Source organism: Chelonia mydas, chromosome 7, assembly GCF_015237465.2.
Source record: "Chelonia mydas isolate rCheMyd1 chromosome 7, rCheMyd1.pri.v2, whole genome shotgun sequence".
Classification (NCBI taxonomy): Eukaryota; Metazoa; Chordata; order Testudines; family Cheloniidae; genus Chelonia; species Chelonia mydas.
This window is the reverse complement of record NC_057853.1, coordinates 96,673,549-96,689,551: the sequence shown is the minus strand read 5'-3', so window position 1 is coordinate 96,689,551 and position 16,003 is coordinate 96,673,549. Positions and strand designations below refer to the sequence as shown.

The 16,003-nt window shown below is 39.6% G+C and overlaps 1 protein-coding gene across 1 annotated transcript in view; it reads right to left on the bottom strand.

The window, feature by feature from the left end:
* Positions 1-5,813: 5,813 nt before the first annotated feature.
* BNIP3 (BCL2 interacting protein 3) overlaps positions 5,814-16,003 on the bottom strand; it is a 17,662-nt gene continuing 7,472 nt past the window's right edge. The window contains exons 3-6 of the mRNA XM_007053031.4: positions 15,306-15,390; positions 10,541-10,647; positions 10,286-10,435; positions 5,814-8,237 (exon numbers count right to left, since the gene is read on the bottom strand). Coding sequence (XP_007053093.1) covers positions 8,186-8,237; positions 10,286-10,435; positions 10,541-10,647; positions 15,306-15,390 — 394 coding nt within the window. The 3' untranslated portion in view covers positions 5,814-8,185. The remainder of the gene's footprint in view (positions 8,238-10,285; positions 10,436-10,540; positions 10,648-15,305; positions 15,391-16,003) is intronic.

The window sequence follows — 16,003 nt, the reverse complement described above, 5'->3', positions numbered from 1 at the left end:
GTATGAGCTGATATTTACTGTGTGGATCAAGAATGTGTATGCAGTGCTTAAATTTTCAAGTGATTTTGTAGGCTCAAATTGAGGGCCTGATTTTCAGAAGGCTGCTGTTCAGCACTGAATGAAAAGCAGCCCCCTTGAAGGGGTCTCAAGTCAGTTATCTAAAAATTGAGACAACTAAAATCTTTAGACCCTTTAAAAAAAGGCCATAGTCTTCAGTTTGAGTGTGGTTGGAAGTAGAAAAAGAACAGAGAGAAGTTGGGCTTAGTCTCAACCATTTCTAATCACTACATGGAGAGTTGGTAGATAAGTTAATGGTGAAAAAGTCAATGGAAAACTATGGAGCCGAGCACCAGAGTACGCTAGAGAATTAAAATCAATGTATTTGCTTTTGTATCTTTCTCCCGTAAATCTAAGTAATACATATAACAGGGAGCGCTTCACTTGGTTGAAGATGCAGAGAGTATGATTCCTTGAAACATAAAGGTCATCATGCTCATGCAGTGTGCATTTTAAACTTTTAAAAAAGGTACATTTTCAGATAGGTGATTTTGAGTAAAGAGTTATATCTTGGACTAACTGGTAGTATTGGTACTTTCTATTGCTAGGGCAGACAGAGTGGAGAGAGAGACTAATATCACATTTTTATAGAACTTGCAAAGTGTGAAATTACAGTATGCTGAAGTCATCTAGGAATCCTTTAAGCTAGATTGATAACATATAGTATGAACAGAGGATGAAGATGCTCGTGCTAAAAAGTATATTTCATGGTATTGACTGTGGAATTCTCAAATATTTAATTCCATGGATTAATTTAAATAGCATATTTAAATACAAATTATACATGATGCAATTATGTGGCGTTTCTGTGCTTCTCCATGAAGATATCCATAATTCAAACTGTATGAGATATGCCTAACTTTTTTTCTACTAGACCGTGTCATTTCTTGACTTCCTCTTAGCATTTTCTATAAAAGTGAAAAGTTAAAATGTCAATTTTAAGCATGTCAATGTCAAGCTGTTCTAGCTTCTCTCGTCATCCATCACTAATAAGCAATACCTCCCACCTGTGGAATTTGGATGTGGTCCAGCATTGCTGGATGCTCCAGGACTCAATTCAGGTCACCAGATTTTCTGTCTCGAGCAGTAGAACAAGTTAGCAGTTCAGTTTTTCCAGACTGTTTTTATTTTATAACTTATTTTTTTTATTTATTTTCATGCAATATTAATTTATCTCATCTGACAACTTCTCTCCCTCTCCTGAGGTTAGGAATTACCAGAATATTGATGCTCTAACTATCTGGCTTCTCTGGTACTGCACCTATTGAGTGGGCCCCCTTTGCCTTCCACCACTGCAGAAAGGAAGCTCTAGAAGCATTGAGCTAAGTCCAAGAGGTGCTATCGACAGCTTTTCTGGAGCGTCAGAAGCCGAGCTGTGTCCTGTTGCCACAAGCCATCCACCCTCACTTTGCCAGGGCCTGGGCTTGAGACAGCAAGCTATGCCCTGCTGCCACAAGCTGCTGACCCTCACTCTGCTGGGGAATGGGGCTTTGAGTTGGACAGGTGCGTAGGCCTCAATTCCACCTGAAGCTGACTTCCATGGGAGAGTTAACCAAGAACCAGAGGGTTCCCATGGAGAGGGGAATCCTTCACAGCTGGCTCATGGGTAAGTCTTGCAAACGCAAACAAACCCTCTTCCAAAGGCCATAGTTCATATTGTTAATGAGCACATGCTGTAAAAATTGGTTTAAACCCCTTCTTTGTCTTCTCCCTTGAGAGACTCTTTGCTGGGGCATTTCTTTTCACAGAGGCTATCACAGTGTTCAGGGACAGTCTCACTACCTTTCCCTCACCCTGCAGCATGTCTGGGCTTGCAGAGAAGCCTGCCACTTTGGTGAAGCTCTGCCACAGGCTACAGTGTAATGAGATTTATGCTGGTCTGGTTTTCAGCCTGTGGCCCCCTCACTTTGCCAGGAAAAGGGGCTCTGAGTCTGACCAGTGGGAAGGGGAGTCTCTCTTTGCCCTTCTTCCTCTTCACTGGATGGCTCCACACTTAAGCATTAGTAGGACTTCATGCAGTCTGTGACCAGGACAGAGACAGGTGAAGACTCTATTCCTCACACAGCTGCACCATCACTTACAGGGAGGTAAGTGAAAAATCCCTTCCTCCTTTCATCAATCCTGTTTTTAATGGGTAAGGCCCAGAGAGGTGTCCCCTACAGTAGCGAGGATCCGGGGGAGCAGACAGGCGTCCTTCCAGGCTCCTGGGGCCATCACGCAGGCTATTCCTCACAGTCAAGATATTTGTACCATACCCCTTCTTGGCTGAGTGGGTCCCCAGACCAGGATGAGCAGTGTGCTATCTCCTGCCTGTAAACAGCAACCCAATGTGGGTAAAGCAGTTGCCTCACCAGTGAAAGATACAAGTCACAACTTCAGTAGAGGACTTCTTTCCAAAAGACCCTATAGAAAATAGATCAAGGATACACTACACAGAAATTTTGAGACTCAACTGTAGCCATTCAAACCAAAAACTTGTCCTGTACTTGATAAGGAAAACCAGCTAGGTGACAAGCAAGTGGGCTTATTAACTAGAGCTATGATCTTTGCATGGAATGAGAAATCTCTGGGTTCTGTTCCGGTCAGATTCTGGGTATGACTTGTGATGATTTATTGCTCCTAACTTAGTGTACTATAAGTTACATTGTAAGGTAAGTAACCATTTTTTTTTGTTTATTTTTTAAGTCCCAGGATGTAATGAGTTCTATACCCATAATATATACACTAGCTGTCCACTAGTTATACTTGTGTATTTGTAGTGTATTCTGAGCTCTCTAGGCTTGTATAAATGAACTGGTAGTTGAAGCAGGAAATCCACGTAGGAACTGCAAGTACAAAAAGCAATTAATAATTTGACCACAAGATAGAGCTAGTCTAGTATTTTATACAGTAATATATATATACCATATAATATTATATTGTTAAATGTTCAATATAGTAATAATAGTGCTAGATTAATACTGCTGTGATAATATGGTTACATTTATTCATCAATTTTTTGCCTTTTTTCAACCATGTGAAAAGGTCAGAGGGTTATAATTTTTTTTTCTGTGTCTAGTGAATCTTTAGTTGGTCAAGTTGATCTTCATTTTTCATTAATACAGCATATTTCAGGTGCAATATGAATGACCTCACTACAATCTCTGATCTTCTGCTAACTAAGGATTTTATCTAGCAGAAATTTTGTGGCTGTGGTGCAGACTTCAGAAGGCTCTTTGTGCAGCTGGCAAACTTAACTCTCTGATTCGACTACAGATTTAGAGTCTGGAGTGAGCCTGAAATTTTGGTCCTACAATCACTTGTCTAATAGAAGTTGCCTGTAAGATGTTTTTTAAAATGACCTCCAAGGTCACTTTTTGTAAAATGAGTAATGTTTTTTCTTTGGAATACTTTTCATGATTTGTATAGCATGTCAGAACAGTGAACACAAGTTTATTGAGTGAGGATCCTGGAACTGGGGGAAAATTGAAGTAGTAACATCTCTCATTTGATACTTAAAGTAATAAGTAATTTAAGGATCTCAATGATTTTGACCTATCCTGCCCCCTACACACCCCTTACCAGTCCCTATGCACCTATCCTGCCCACCCTCTACACATCCCCTACCAGCCCTCACACGCCCCTATGCACCTATCCTGCCCGTCCCTACGCACCCCCTACCAGCCCTCACACGCTCCTGTGCACCTATCCTGCATGCCCCTACACACCCCCTACATTATCACGGTTTTTACTCCTTGCCAAAGATGGTTGAATTGCTTGCCTGGTCTCCTGGATTAGGTACAAATAAAAGTGTATTTAAGTTTAATTATGCAGTTTGGCCCTTTTTTTCTGTTGGCTTATTAGCTAGGTATATTTGGACCTCTTCTCTGTGGTGAAACTTTATTTTAATGAACCCACTAGTCTTGGCACACAGATAGTACAACTTTCTTTTAATATTAATTGGGGATGCAAATTATTTATACCCTACTCTTCTGCTGGCACAGGATTGTTCCCACAGAGTGTATTCTCGTGCTTTACTCAATGTAGTTTGAAAAGCCGCAAGCAATTGCATTTCCACGACTTTTCTTTGAGAAAAATATTCTACATTGTACTAGATCTCAACAAAGTTAGGCCCCAACTCTGCAAAATGCTCCATGTGGTTGGACTCACATTGAGGTAAATGGGGCTCTGAGCTGGTGCAGAAAGAAGGCAGAAAGGTGTTAAGTACCTGCAACTCCCATGGGAATCAGTCACCTTTATTTTTATGCCAGAAGCAGTAGTGCTAGAACAGGAGCCATGCTGGAGTTTGAATTTTCCCAGTGAGTTGTATTACCCACGCACAGCACTGTTGGGATGTGTCACGTTTATCTGAGAAATGGAATTGGAAAGCTAAATGCTGCCTTTGAATCACTTGTTCTTTCTGAAAGTATCAGAATGGACTGACTGACTACTATTCTGTATTGCTCTTCAGGGATTGAACCTGACCTTTCAAGGTGACTTGAAGAGGGAGAAGACGAGTTCATATACTTTGTATTTCTTTTTTAAATTAAAAAGTTCTGCTTTATTTTTGACTTAGGGCTTGTCTGCACACAAACTAGAACCAAAATGACAATTGGTTTTAATTCATACCTTTAGTTGTTTCAGTTCAGTTTGCACGTAGAGAGAGACTTGTTTTGCTGGACCTTTTCACGGAGGATGGTGGCACTGATCTAGATTGAGAGCATGCTCAGCCTTTCACTGAAAGGAGAGAAGTGTTGAACCTTTGACAAATGTGCTTTCCTTGCAACTGTCTGTTAGCCATGGCACTGTACATTTATTGAACTCAAATGCTTAAGTTCAGTGATGTTGGGAATAGCTGATATTAGGTATACAAAATCAAAAAGCTCCCAGTGTTGATTTGGAACCATCGAGTTTTGCAGATAGCTGGCCAATGTAATTAGGAGATCTCACTGTTACCTCTTACTTGCAGGGTTTGGCAACGCACATTTGTAGCATCATGCTTCAGTTTAGGCCCCAGTCCTGCAAGGAGCTCTGTAAAGATCAGACCCTTGCATCTGCTAGGAGCCCCCACTGCAATCAGTGAAGCTCTGATGCACCCAGCAGGAGCTCCACTCTACATCAGGGCCCAACACTGTAAGCCTTTACAGAGCCTAGCACAACAGGGTCCTGATCCTGATATGGTGCATACTGGGGCTAGTGCAAAACAGTAATATATGATACGCATGAATATATCTGACACCTTTCACAACCACTGAGAAAACATATGTAATTTACATTGCAGGTACCAAGTGAAATTTGCTTGAAAAGTGATTTTTATTTCGACTGATGAAAAAGCTATTGTTTGTTAACTTCTTATTTGTCACCTATGTATAAGGACTCAGTTAGGAGCAAAGATATTAATCCTTTCATAAGGGATGATCTAAATGAGAGGTATTTTGCAACTCAAATTATTTTGAGAATTTTATACTGGAAATGGAACAATAGAAAAGAAAATGGTGGCGCAGTAAATGTAGCTGAATAGGTTTTAGAGTCTTGTGGGATGCAAACAGCATTGTGGCACAGATTCTGATGCAGCCTTAAAGCTCTACAGCTTGGACTCAACAGGGTGACACACGTGGGCTATAAAGGTTTTAAACCACACTTAATCAACTCTTAAGTCAGTGTCCACAGAACTACATACCCCAGCATCCTTCCCAAAAGCAGGAAACCCCACTGGTAACTGTTTCCCTGGGTTAGATTTCTTTACTTCTGTTAATATAAGAAAATGAAACAAAACATATTTCCTTCCTTTTATTAATGGTCAGTATTTTTCTTACAAGTCATGTCACAATCTACCCTGGTAATGTTTAACTGAATATTACTTCAATGATACCAGGAAGTCTCTCTCAAATGCATTTCACAGCTTCTGTTAAACTTCTTTAAAATATCGCTAATTATACCAGGATATATTTAAAAACAAGGAACTTCCAATCTAACACAATTGAAAAAGGGCATTCTACAAGCTTGTTACATAAAAATGTGATACACATGCACACACACTGATTTTAGGGGGAAAAAAGCCAACCCTGCAGGTTTGAAGAATATAAACTTATTTGATATTTACTACTAATAATTAAAACAAACCCTACTGGTGCTCACTTCTGTTTTTAAAAATTACAAAAAATAATTGGTGTTAAGTCTACACTAAAATGTATTTATTTTTCTTGTACACTTGATCTGACAGCCACTCAAACATCTAGACAATGGTCTATAATATTTGCCGGGGGGGGGGGGCGGAGATGTTGAATAAAAACCATCAGTGAGAACTCCTCATGACTTTGGCTCCTAATCATGGAGTGAACTCTGCATGGGTGCAGGCATCAGCCCACACAAAGCTCATCTGGGGCTTTAATGAGTGAAACTGTGTAAGGAGTTTTAGGCTTCAAACAGAATCTATTTTCAAATGCTTTACAATTTGATGGGAAAGATTACTCAGAAAATAAAGAAATCCTAGAAATCCACAGTTGAAACCTTAAGAAAAATGTAAAAAAACCAAAAACAAAAAACAAGTCTTGATCCTGCATGTACTTAAATTCATACACATGTAGAGTCTCACTGATCCCCAAAGGACTACTCATGTGTAACTGTCTGTCTGCAAGATCAGGGGCTAGGTGATGAGTGCCACTTCCTGCCTTTGCAGCAGCAAACTATCCCTATAACTGTGATGACATTTTTGGTGATGGGGCATAAATATAGTGAGGTAGCACAGGTGCCCACTGTATACAGTCATGGAGCTGTTGTAAACAGCTATGTTCATTTCAGTTCCATTCCAAGAACAAAAGATAAAAGTCTATGTTTGATTTTCTCCTTATCATTTGGCAATACTCAAAGTAAATTTATTTTTAAACAATGATGTTATCACAAACAAAGCAAAGTCAAATCTGTATGTGCAAATCCTGTGTGTGTGTGTGTGTGTAATGAAAGACCATGCCTTTCAATTATTTCCACTTGGGAATTTCTTTTAATCAGTTAGTAGTTCAGAGTTACTCATATCTAAGGATGAATCATGAAATCATTTTAAATAAACCTTTCTTTGCTATTTGTGATAACACAGATAAATTAGGTATGAAAAAAAAACACAACAGTGAAATGGTCCAAAAGAGAGCACTTGCCTTTTAAGCAGCTTTCAGAAATTGGTTTGAAATATTTTTTAAAAAGGGGAAACAACTGTGAATCCCCAAGTTTTTATTAAAAAATACATAAGACCTCCTATGAATTTGGCACACAAAAAAATCAATCTCCTTTTTCCTTATTACAGTAAGATTAAATTCCTGAATCAAAATGAGTTCCATTAGTATACCTAAATAAGCAAGTATGCTGTTCCTTAACATTTATAAGGGAAATAAGTAGGCCAATTTAGGATGGAAATGCACTTTTTCTGTCATCAAATAAAAAAATACTTTGTTTTAAAGCCATATTTTGCAAGAATATAGCACAAGAGTAATTTTAAATGACAAACAATAAAGAGCACTGCAAAAGGAAATAATTTGTTCGGCACTGGGGTCCAAATTTTAATTGAGGCTCTTGTAGACCAAATTCTGAGCTGCTGTAAGTTAACATAGTTCCACTGAAGCTACACTGTATGTACCAGCTGAGCATGTAGAGAGTGTCTTAACATTTGGTGTCTCCCCTATGCAGAATAGCTAATCAAAATCTTAAGAAAATGAGTCACCTCAAATCAAGTCACAGGATTCTCTGATAGCATATATAAGGCCACACCTTAATAATGACAATATTCACTTTTTCAGAAATATAAAGAAATAATGGTTTAGATGAATTCCTAGCTGCATCACAACAGTACATGAAAGCTAAGAGTTTGTTTATTAACACTGAGGGTTTTTTAAATTTTCAATGATATTTCACTACCAAGCATTACAGCAGATATTAATCAATCTGAAACATGCTTTATAAATTGATCTAAAACATTATACATGATAGCTTGGCTTCAGTATTTCTTGTCCCCCATCTACTACTAAATTAGGAACATGTTTACAGAGCAAACAGCAAGGTCCTGTAGCTATCACAAGCTCAGAAGTTCCTGCCATTCACCATTTGTGTTCCCAGATGGATATTCTCACTGCTTTGAGCCTGACCAAATTTTATTCTTCCTTTAAAAGGTGCTGGTTGTAGTTGTGGTTGTCAGACGTCTTCCGATATAAATCCTTGGGGAAGAGAATACATGTGAATGCGCATTTCATTTTAAAAAGAATGTACAGCATGTAAGGAATGCTTTTTCCCTCATCAGATTACTAGTATGTAATTTATAGAAACAGTCGCAGTACCTGCTATTGTTAAGATTGCAAAAGAGTTTGTTATAAACACCAGCTTTTGGTTGCTTATGATTCTGTGTACTCTTGACCCATAATTCACACCAGATTAAGAGGCAAAATAATGTGCTCAGTGTAAGATGAGCTGTGTTACACCCACTCAGTTATTTGACTTAGTGTTTTCATCAGTCACTCTTTATTATTTGTTCATTATTTTTTACCTCAATATGATTTCACTATTATTCTGTGTTCTTTCCTGTATTTGTTTGCTTTTCTCAAATGAAAGAAATGACCACTATGAAAATTAACCATTGTGACCACATTTAAACGTAGCACTTCATGAAGGTGTTACAGGTTGTGATCTTCTGCTACTATATCCGTAAGTGAGCTAGAATGTTGCAAGGTCAGAGAAATTCTGGAGAGTCAATTAATGAAATACATATAATATTATAGTATTCTTGTTCGTACTTCAAAGGAAAACTTCAGTGTGTTTCTATACATTTTGAACAGTCAGATACAGTTTTTTTTATTTCTATTTAATCAACTTTGTAGACTTATTTTAAGTGAGTTTAAACATATATTTAAGATTTGGGGGAAAGTAAAGGTTAGATTGTTTAAAATCACTTATTTTATTAGATGGTTGGGGTCTAGGATTTGTATATTAAGTTAGCTAATCTGTGCCCTCACACACCTAGGAGTGTGTACGTTTCAGATATTTCTCCCTTATCTGCAGTCTGACCCTAACCAATTGGATTGGGTGTGTGAACAGAGAGGAAATAAGGGACTCTCCATCAGGGAAGGGATACTGAAAACAAGCCAATGCGATAATTGTAAACAGCACTGGCAAGTTATTAAGCCTGATTCTTATTTTATGTTCAACAGTTTTACAATGGTCGAACCCTTTGGATCTAGTGCTGATTTATGCTGGTATGAGATCACAACAAGTCATGCTGCCCTGTGGAATGAGCAAGCTTCACCTTGTTTGTTTATAATAGTGGCTCTGCAACATATGGCAAACCTTCCCCTGCCCCCCGGAACTTCTAGAGGCCTCTTCAGAGGTCTAGCATCTACACAGGTGAGAGGGCAGAGACTGAGCAGATAAGGGAGAAAGGAAGATTGTGGCTGGTGTGGGAAGCAGATCATTCCCCTTTAACCTCAGAGAGATTCCTAGGAAAAGACATGACAATTGAGAATTCTATGTCCTTTCCACAAAGCTCACTCCCTCTAGGGTTTTGGGAAGTCCCTAGTAAACCTCCATGGGGCCTTGATGTGGATGGGCCTGGCCTCCCACAGATTCCCTAACATCTGTGGGGATACCTGGGTATCTTCTGGGTTTAGGGATAGGCTCTGAAGCACCCTCTACAGGTAGGGAAACCCCAGCCCTGAGTGGATGGAGTTGAGGGATTGATCTCTTCCCCCAGTCCCTTTCCTACAGGTTCGTATGATCTGGCACAATGCTAATTTGAAAAAGACCCCTCTCGTTGTTTTTATAGACGCTCGCATGTTTCTGAAACATGCGGAATAAAACCCACTGGCTTTTTTCCCTTTCAAATCCACCCATCACAACAGAACTGAATACTATGTCTGTATAATTCCTAACTTCAGCTTTTGACAGTTCTCTAGGTAAATCCTCAAGTACTGAGAAAAGCATTGAGGAAAACTGACCCATACAGCAATGCCACAAGCAACAGGTAGGACACTTGCAAAACATAAGATGACTGGTCACGTCTGGCCATGCTTTGCTTTGCCTTTGTGATACAATAGCTTCAAAGTAGTGGATACTAGTTAGTGAATAACTGGTCAGTGTGTCAAAATAGTTGTACCATTTAAATTCTAGGCATATGAAGAACTACAGGTTGGAATGACACTATTCAGATAACAGATGGGAGAAAGCTACAGTAGAAAGACTTTATTTAAAAAAAAAAAAATATAAAAGAACTTACCCTAGCCCTATTGCAAGCAAATGAGAGAGAAGCAGAGATGGAAGGAAAACCTTTAAAAATTCTGCTGAGAATATGCCCCCTTTCTTCATCATGCTTGTGTTTCTCATGCTGAGAGAGGCAGTACGCTTAGGGTGTTTAAAGAGAAATTCCCTAGTTTAGGAGAGGAAAACAAATATCATGTTAGCAAATGTACATTTACCACCCATAAAAATAAAAGCCCCAGCAGAAGGACTGCAGGATGCTGAGGACACTCACTTTGGTGGGATGTTCTCAGGCCTACTGGACCAATCCCATATCCAGTCTGAATTTTTCTGCAAGAGCCTTTCTATTTCTTTTCTTCTTTCAAGAAAATCTTCTTCAGACTAAAACAAAGAGTCTTCATCAAACAGTGCACTGGATGGTTATGACTACACAAATCACTACCACTACCATCCTTATAGAAACTGGACTCACTTACAGAACTTGGACTCTCTCTGGCTTTGCCCACCGTAAGGCCGTTTTGGGTTGTACTGCTACAATGCAGCCCTCTCATCTGTCCCCCATTCTAATTCTCAAGTTCACTTGCGGTGTCCATATGTTCCTGCAAACCAGTATTCAGTGCCTTCCCTCTATGCATTTTTTTTATTTTATTTTTTTTAAATTTCAGCCAAATTGGTTCAATCACTTCCAACAGGGCTAGGGAAAAAATGTGTTTTACCCATGACAAACCATGTGAAAAGCTCTTCTGTCCCCATGCTTTGGCACAGGATGTGAAATTTGGCAAAGGGTGGCCTTTGTGTCAGGGATGTGGCTTTGCCATCCCTGTGAAAATAGGCATTGAGAAACCTGAGGAACAGAGACTGGGACTGAGATGGGGAGCCAGGGATGGGGAAGAGACAGGACTTCAACAGAGAGGGACTGGCTGGAGGGGGATGGTTTGGAAGGTGTCAGACTTGGGGGGTAGAAGGGTCCATGAGCACCAGAGTACACTCCCCTCCAGAGCCTGGAATGGAACCCAAGATTCTTAGTCTCACCATCCCAAGGCTGTCAGCAAATAACTGAAACCCTAGGCAAAATCTCTCCTCCTCCTCCTCTGGTGATACTCCGTATCGAGGATGACAACCTGCTATCAGTTACTCCCTTAGCTCAATTGGGAGAAGGCTGCGTGCTGAATCTAAAGGTTCCAAGCCTGCTGATGACCCATGTGGGTTTCAATATGATGCCACATAATGAAAGGCTTGTGTTTTCAGTTCACTTTTTAAAAATCTAAGAAACCACACACAAACACACACACCACTATATAAAAAAACACCACCACATTATTAAGGTTACAAAGTCAAGCACTCAAAAGCTAGGAAAAGCTTTCCTCAGAAACTTAAACTTAGAAGTTGCCTCTGAAATCTTAATTTCGTCCCCTTGTGCACATGTATTATGATAGTCTTTTAATTACATGATCCCATACTAATTTTTCCATAGGATCCCCACTTCATTCAGTGCATAGGGTGTACTTTCTTTGAAGATTAATCAGGGTTGAATAGAAAAGGTGGCTATTGTCTGTAGGACCCTGCCTCATATGTTGCAGAAGTTGAAAGGTGTGTAGTAAATGAGGCAGGGGACTGCAGGAAAAAGAAAGGATGGTTTCATGATTAGGGTAGTTGAATGGTGTCCTGGGGAACTGGATTCTATTGCTGCATCTGCTTCAGAATGCCTATATGTTATTGGGCGTATCACCTTAAACCAAACTTCTCCCACATGGTCACTAATTGTTTGAAATAGTTTTAAGATGCAGTTTAAGTTTCTGAGCACGATTATACAATACAGGGTTGACTGTGATAGCAGGTGACTGGACTTGATGACCCAGGAGGTCCTTGCCAGTCCTATATCCCTGTTCCTTGTTTTCTCAGTGCCTGACTTGAGACACTTGCATCTGATTTGCAGAAGTTGTGAGCGTTCACAGTTGCAACTGAAGTCAATGGGAGCTGTGCTTTGAACATGTAACGAATTATGTAATGCTAAATTCTTGAAAAAATAAGGTCCTAGGCATCTCAAACTGAACACCAAAATTTGTGGATTCTTTTGACCTTACTCTCTCTCTGCCTCAATTTCCCATCTGTGAAATGAGGATACCACACCCTCACCTCAAAGGGGTGTTGTGAAAATAAATTCATTAATGTTTGTGAAGAGTTCAGATACTGCAGTGGTGAGCACTATGGAAAAGCCCATGAGGAAATTAATTCTGTCTTCAGAGAAGCATTTGAATAATGTACAGTAAATAAGGCCTGGGGCCACACATTGAACAATGAGGAGAAAACAAAATATTGAATAGCTGCTCATTAAGTGTGCGCTGAATGAGGCAGGGGTCCTGGTGGGGAAAAAAGAGTATGTGATCATGTAAGTTAAGACTATGATAGTGTGTGTGTACACAGGGAAGCAAATTAAGGTCATACAGAACATTAATTCTGGCATATAATAACTTTTGAGTGTTTGAGTTTGCAATCTTATAATTTTCTTTTTAATGAAGGTTTTCTTTTGTGTATAATATATATCAACAGTTCACTCATGATTCTCTCTCTCTCTCTCTCTAGGTGCAAAAGTGTGTGTGTATGTATGTATGTATGTATGTATGTATATATATATAGGGAGGGAGTGGGAGAAAGAGTGGGAGAATGAATGAAAATATTTCCTTCTCAGTGATGTGTGTGTGTGTGTGTGTGTGTATTTAGCTCATGAAAGCTTATGCTCAAATAAATTTGTTAGTCTCTAAGGTGCCACAAGTTCTCCTTTTCTTACTCAGGATGAAGCTCTCGCTGCATCCAGACATGTGATTATTTGGGTTAAAGCATGCTCTGGACAGGCAGCTCATCCTTTTCTGAGGTTCTTTTGTACATTTAACTGAATTACTTATAAAACTTTATCTACAAAAGAGTTTTTAGATGAAAAATTTAATAGCAAGTTTCTAATAAGGGGGTTGTGTGGACCTGTGATTCTAGCCTTGTTTCAGCAATGTGACAATACACAGTATGTAAAATGTGACTCTTTGCTTCCAGTAAATGTCCTTTTTTAATCCTGATTTACCAGCTGCATTGGTTGCCAGCAGTCTTCACAAGTATTTAAAAAGTAATGCATAAAAATGTTTTAATATATTTAACACACAAAATATTAAGGGTAAATTATCAAAGTAACATGTCGAAATATAATTGCTCAATCCCAGTTATTAAAGTGAATAGGGATCATATGGCTAAATCCCAATTCATTGCTTTTTAAAATTTACCTATAAGGCTATAATTTCTAACAGACAAAAGGAAGGTTTTGTTATGCCTGAAGTTACTCCTTTTAAATTCATGATGTGCTCTTGCAGCACATTATTATTTAAAAATAAAACCAACAAACATAACATAAGAATGGCTGTACTGGGTCAGACCAAAAGGTCCATCTAGCCCAGTATCCTGGCTTCCGACAGTGGCCAATGCCAGGTGCCCCAGAGGGAATGAAGAGAACAGATAATCAAGTGATCCATCCCTGTCACCCATTCACAGCTTCTGGAAAACAGAGGCTAGGGATACTACCTCTGCCCATCCTGGCTAACAGCCATTGATGGACCTATCCTCCATGAATTTATCTAGCTTTTTTAAACCCTGTTATAGTTTGTGCCTTCACAACATCTTCTGGGAAGGAGTTCCACAGGGTGACTGTGCATTGTGTGAAGAAATACTTCCTTTTGCTTGTTTTAAACCTGCTGCCTATTTATTTTCATTTGATGACCCCTAGTTCTTGTGTTATGAGAAGGAGTAAATAACACTTCCTTATTTACTTTCTCAGCACCAGTTATGATTTTATAGATCTCTATCATATCTCCCCATGGTTGTCTCTTTACCAAGCTGAAATGTTCCAGTCTTATAATTCTCTCCTCATATGGAAGCTGTTCCATATCCCTAATCATTTTTGTTACCCTTTTCTGAACCTTTTCCAATTCCAATATATCTTTTTTGAGATGGGGCAACCACATCTACACGTAGTATTCAAGATGTAGGCATACCATGGATTTATACAGAGGCAATATGATATTTTCTGTCGTCTTATCTATCCCTTTTTTAATGATTCCCAACAAACACCTGCTGGTGTAAGCCTGAGCAATACAAAGGGGTTACAGTCATGTCAGGAGGAGGAAATTTCGGCCTTGCAGATCTATATGACATTAGTGAATATCAATAATATTTGTATATCTACAGACCCTATTATTGTAATATCTGAGTACCTCACAATCTTTAATGGGTTTTATTCTCCTAAGACCCCTGTGAGATAGGGCAGTATTACCTGTTTTACAGATGGGCAGTTGAGACCATGAGTAGATTGTATGACCTTGGGCAAGATCACACATGGTGCAGGTGGCTGTGCTGGGAATCAAACCCAGGTCTCCTGAGTCCCAATCCTGTAAAGTATTTACTGAACCATCCTTCCTAATCTGTAAATTCAGACTATGAACATTTTGACCTATATGTATGGGATTTTTAAAGAGGCCTAAGAGAGTCAGGCACTAAACTGCCATTGAAATACAAATGAGCACCTGACTCCCTTGGGGCCCTTTGAAAGTCCCAGCTCATATGTTTTCAAAAAAAGTGACTATGCAACTCAGTGGCTTAGAACTGTCCATATAATGGGGCCTGAGCCTGCAAAGACTTAGGGTGTGTCTACACTGCAATAAAACACCTGCAGCTGGCCCGGGTCACCTGGCTCAGGTTGCAGAGCTATAAAATTGCAGCACCAATGGTTGGGCTCAGGCTGGAGTTCGGGCTCTGGAACCCAGGAGCCCGAGTTAGCCGATACTGGCCAGCTGTTGGTATTTTATGCGTAGGCATACCCTTAAACAACTGAGTATCTTGACTCCAGAGGGAAATCCCTTTTACTTTCAGGATTAAAGTTACTCAGTGGTTTAATCTTTGCAGGATCAATCTCATCTTTTCTATGTAAGTTTCCTTAGACTGGTCTTGGAACTGTGATAGTCACAAACACGTTCTCAAAGTAGGGGTGACTTAGCTTTTACCTGAGAGCTATTCTTTTCTCCACTGCTGTGAGTCTCCACTTCAGAAGCTCTGTTATTGTCCTGAGGTGTCTGGGAACGAGGAGGGCTTTGTAAACAGAAGCAAAAGGAGGGAAAAGTCTCATTAAATTCTTCATGCTGATATTCTCTACACGTGGAACTAAAAGTTAGCAAACAAACTTTGTTGGCACAGCTGAAGTTTCTTCTACTGGACAGTTACAGCATGAGCAGCAAGGGCACAGGCTTCTCCACTGATGTGCTTAAATACTGACCTAATGGAACTACCTCTAGGGTTGCAGCATAACCCATCCTCCATGCTCATTTGACTACATCTGCCAAGAAGGAAGTCAGTTTAATGCATGATATAACTTTTTGCAGATGTGGACATCTGTCTACAGGGTTACTGGACTTGTCCCCACGACTTAGTTCATAAATATCACTGAAGAACAGCGGATAGATGACAATGGTTTTTCACCTGTATTCAGACCAGCCACCTAGAAATGGGAGCTCCCACATCCCCTTGCCCATTCCATAAGTCTCCTAGTTCCTTCAATCAAATTAAACTTTACAGTGAGGATCCTCCACTGGTTTAAATTGTCACAGCCCCAATGAAATCTGTCAATTTACGAGAGCTGCCCCATATGGAAATTTGTTTTTAAATGCTGCTATTACAAAGCTCCATGGTCCGTAAATTAGATTTA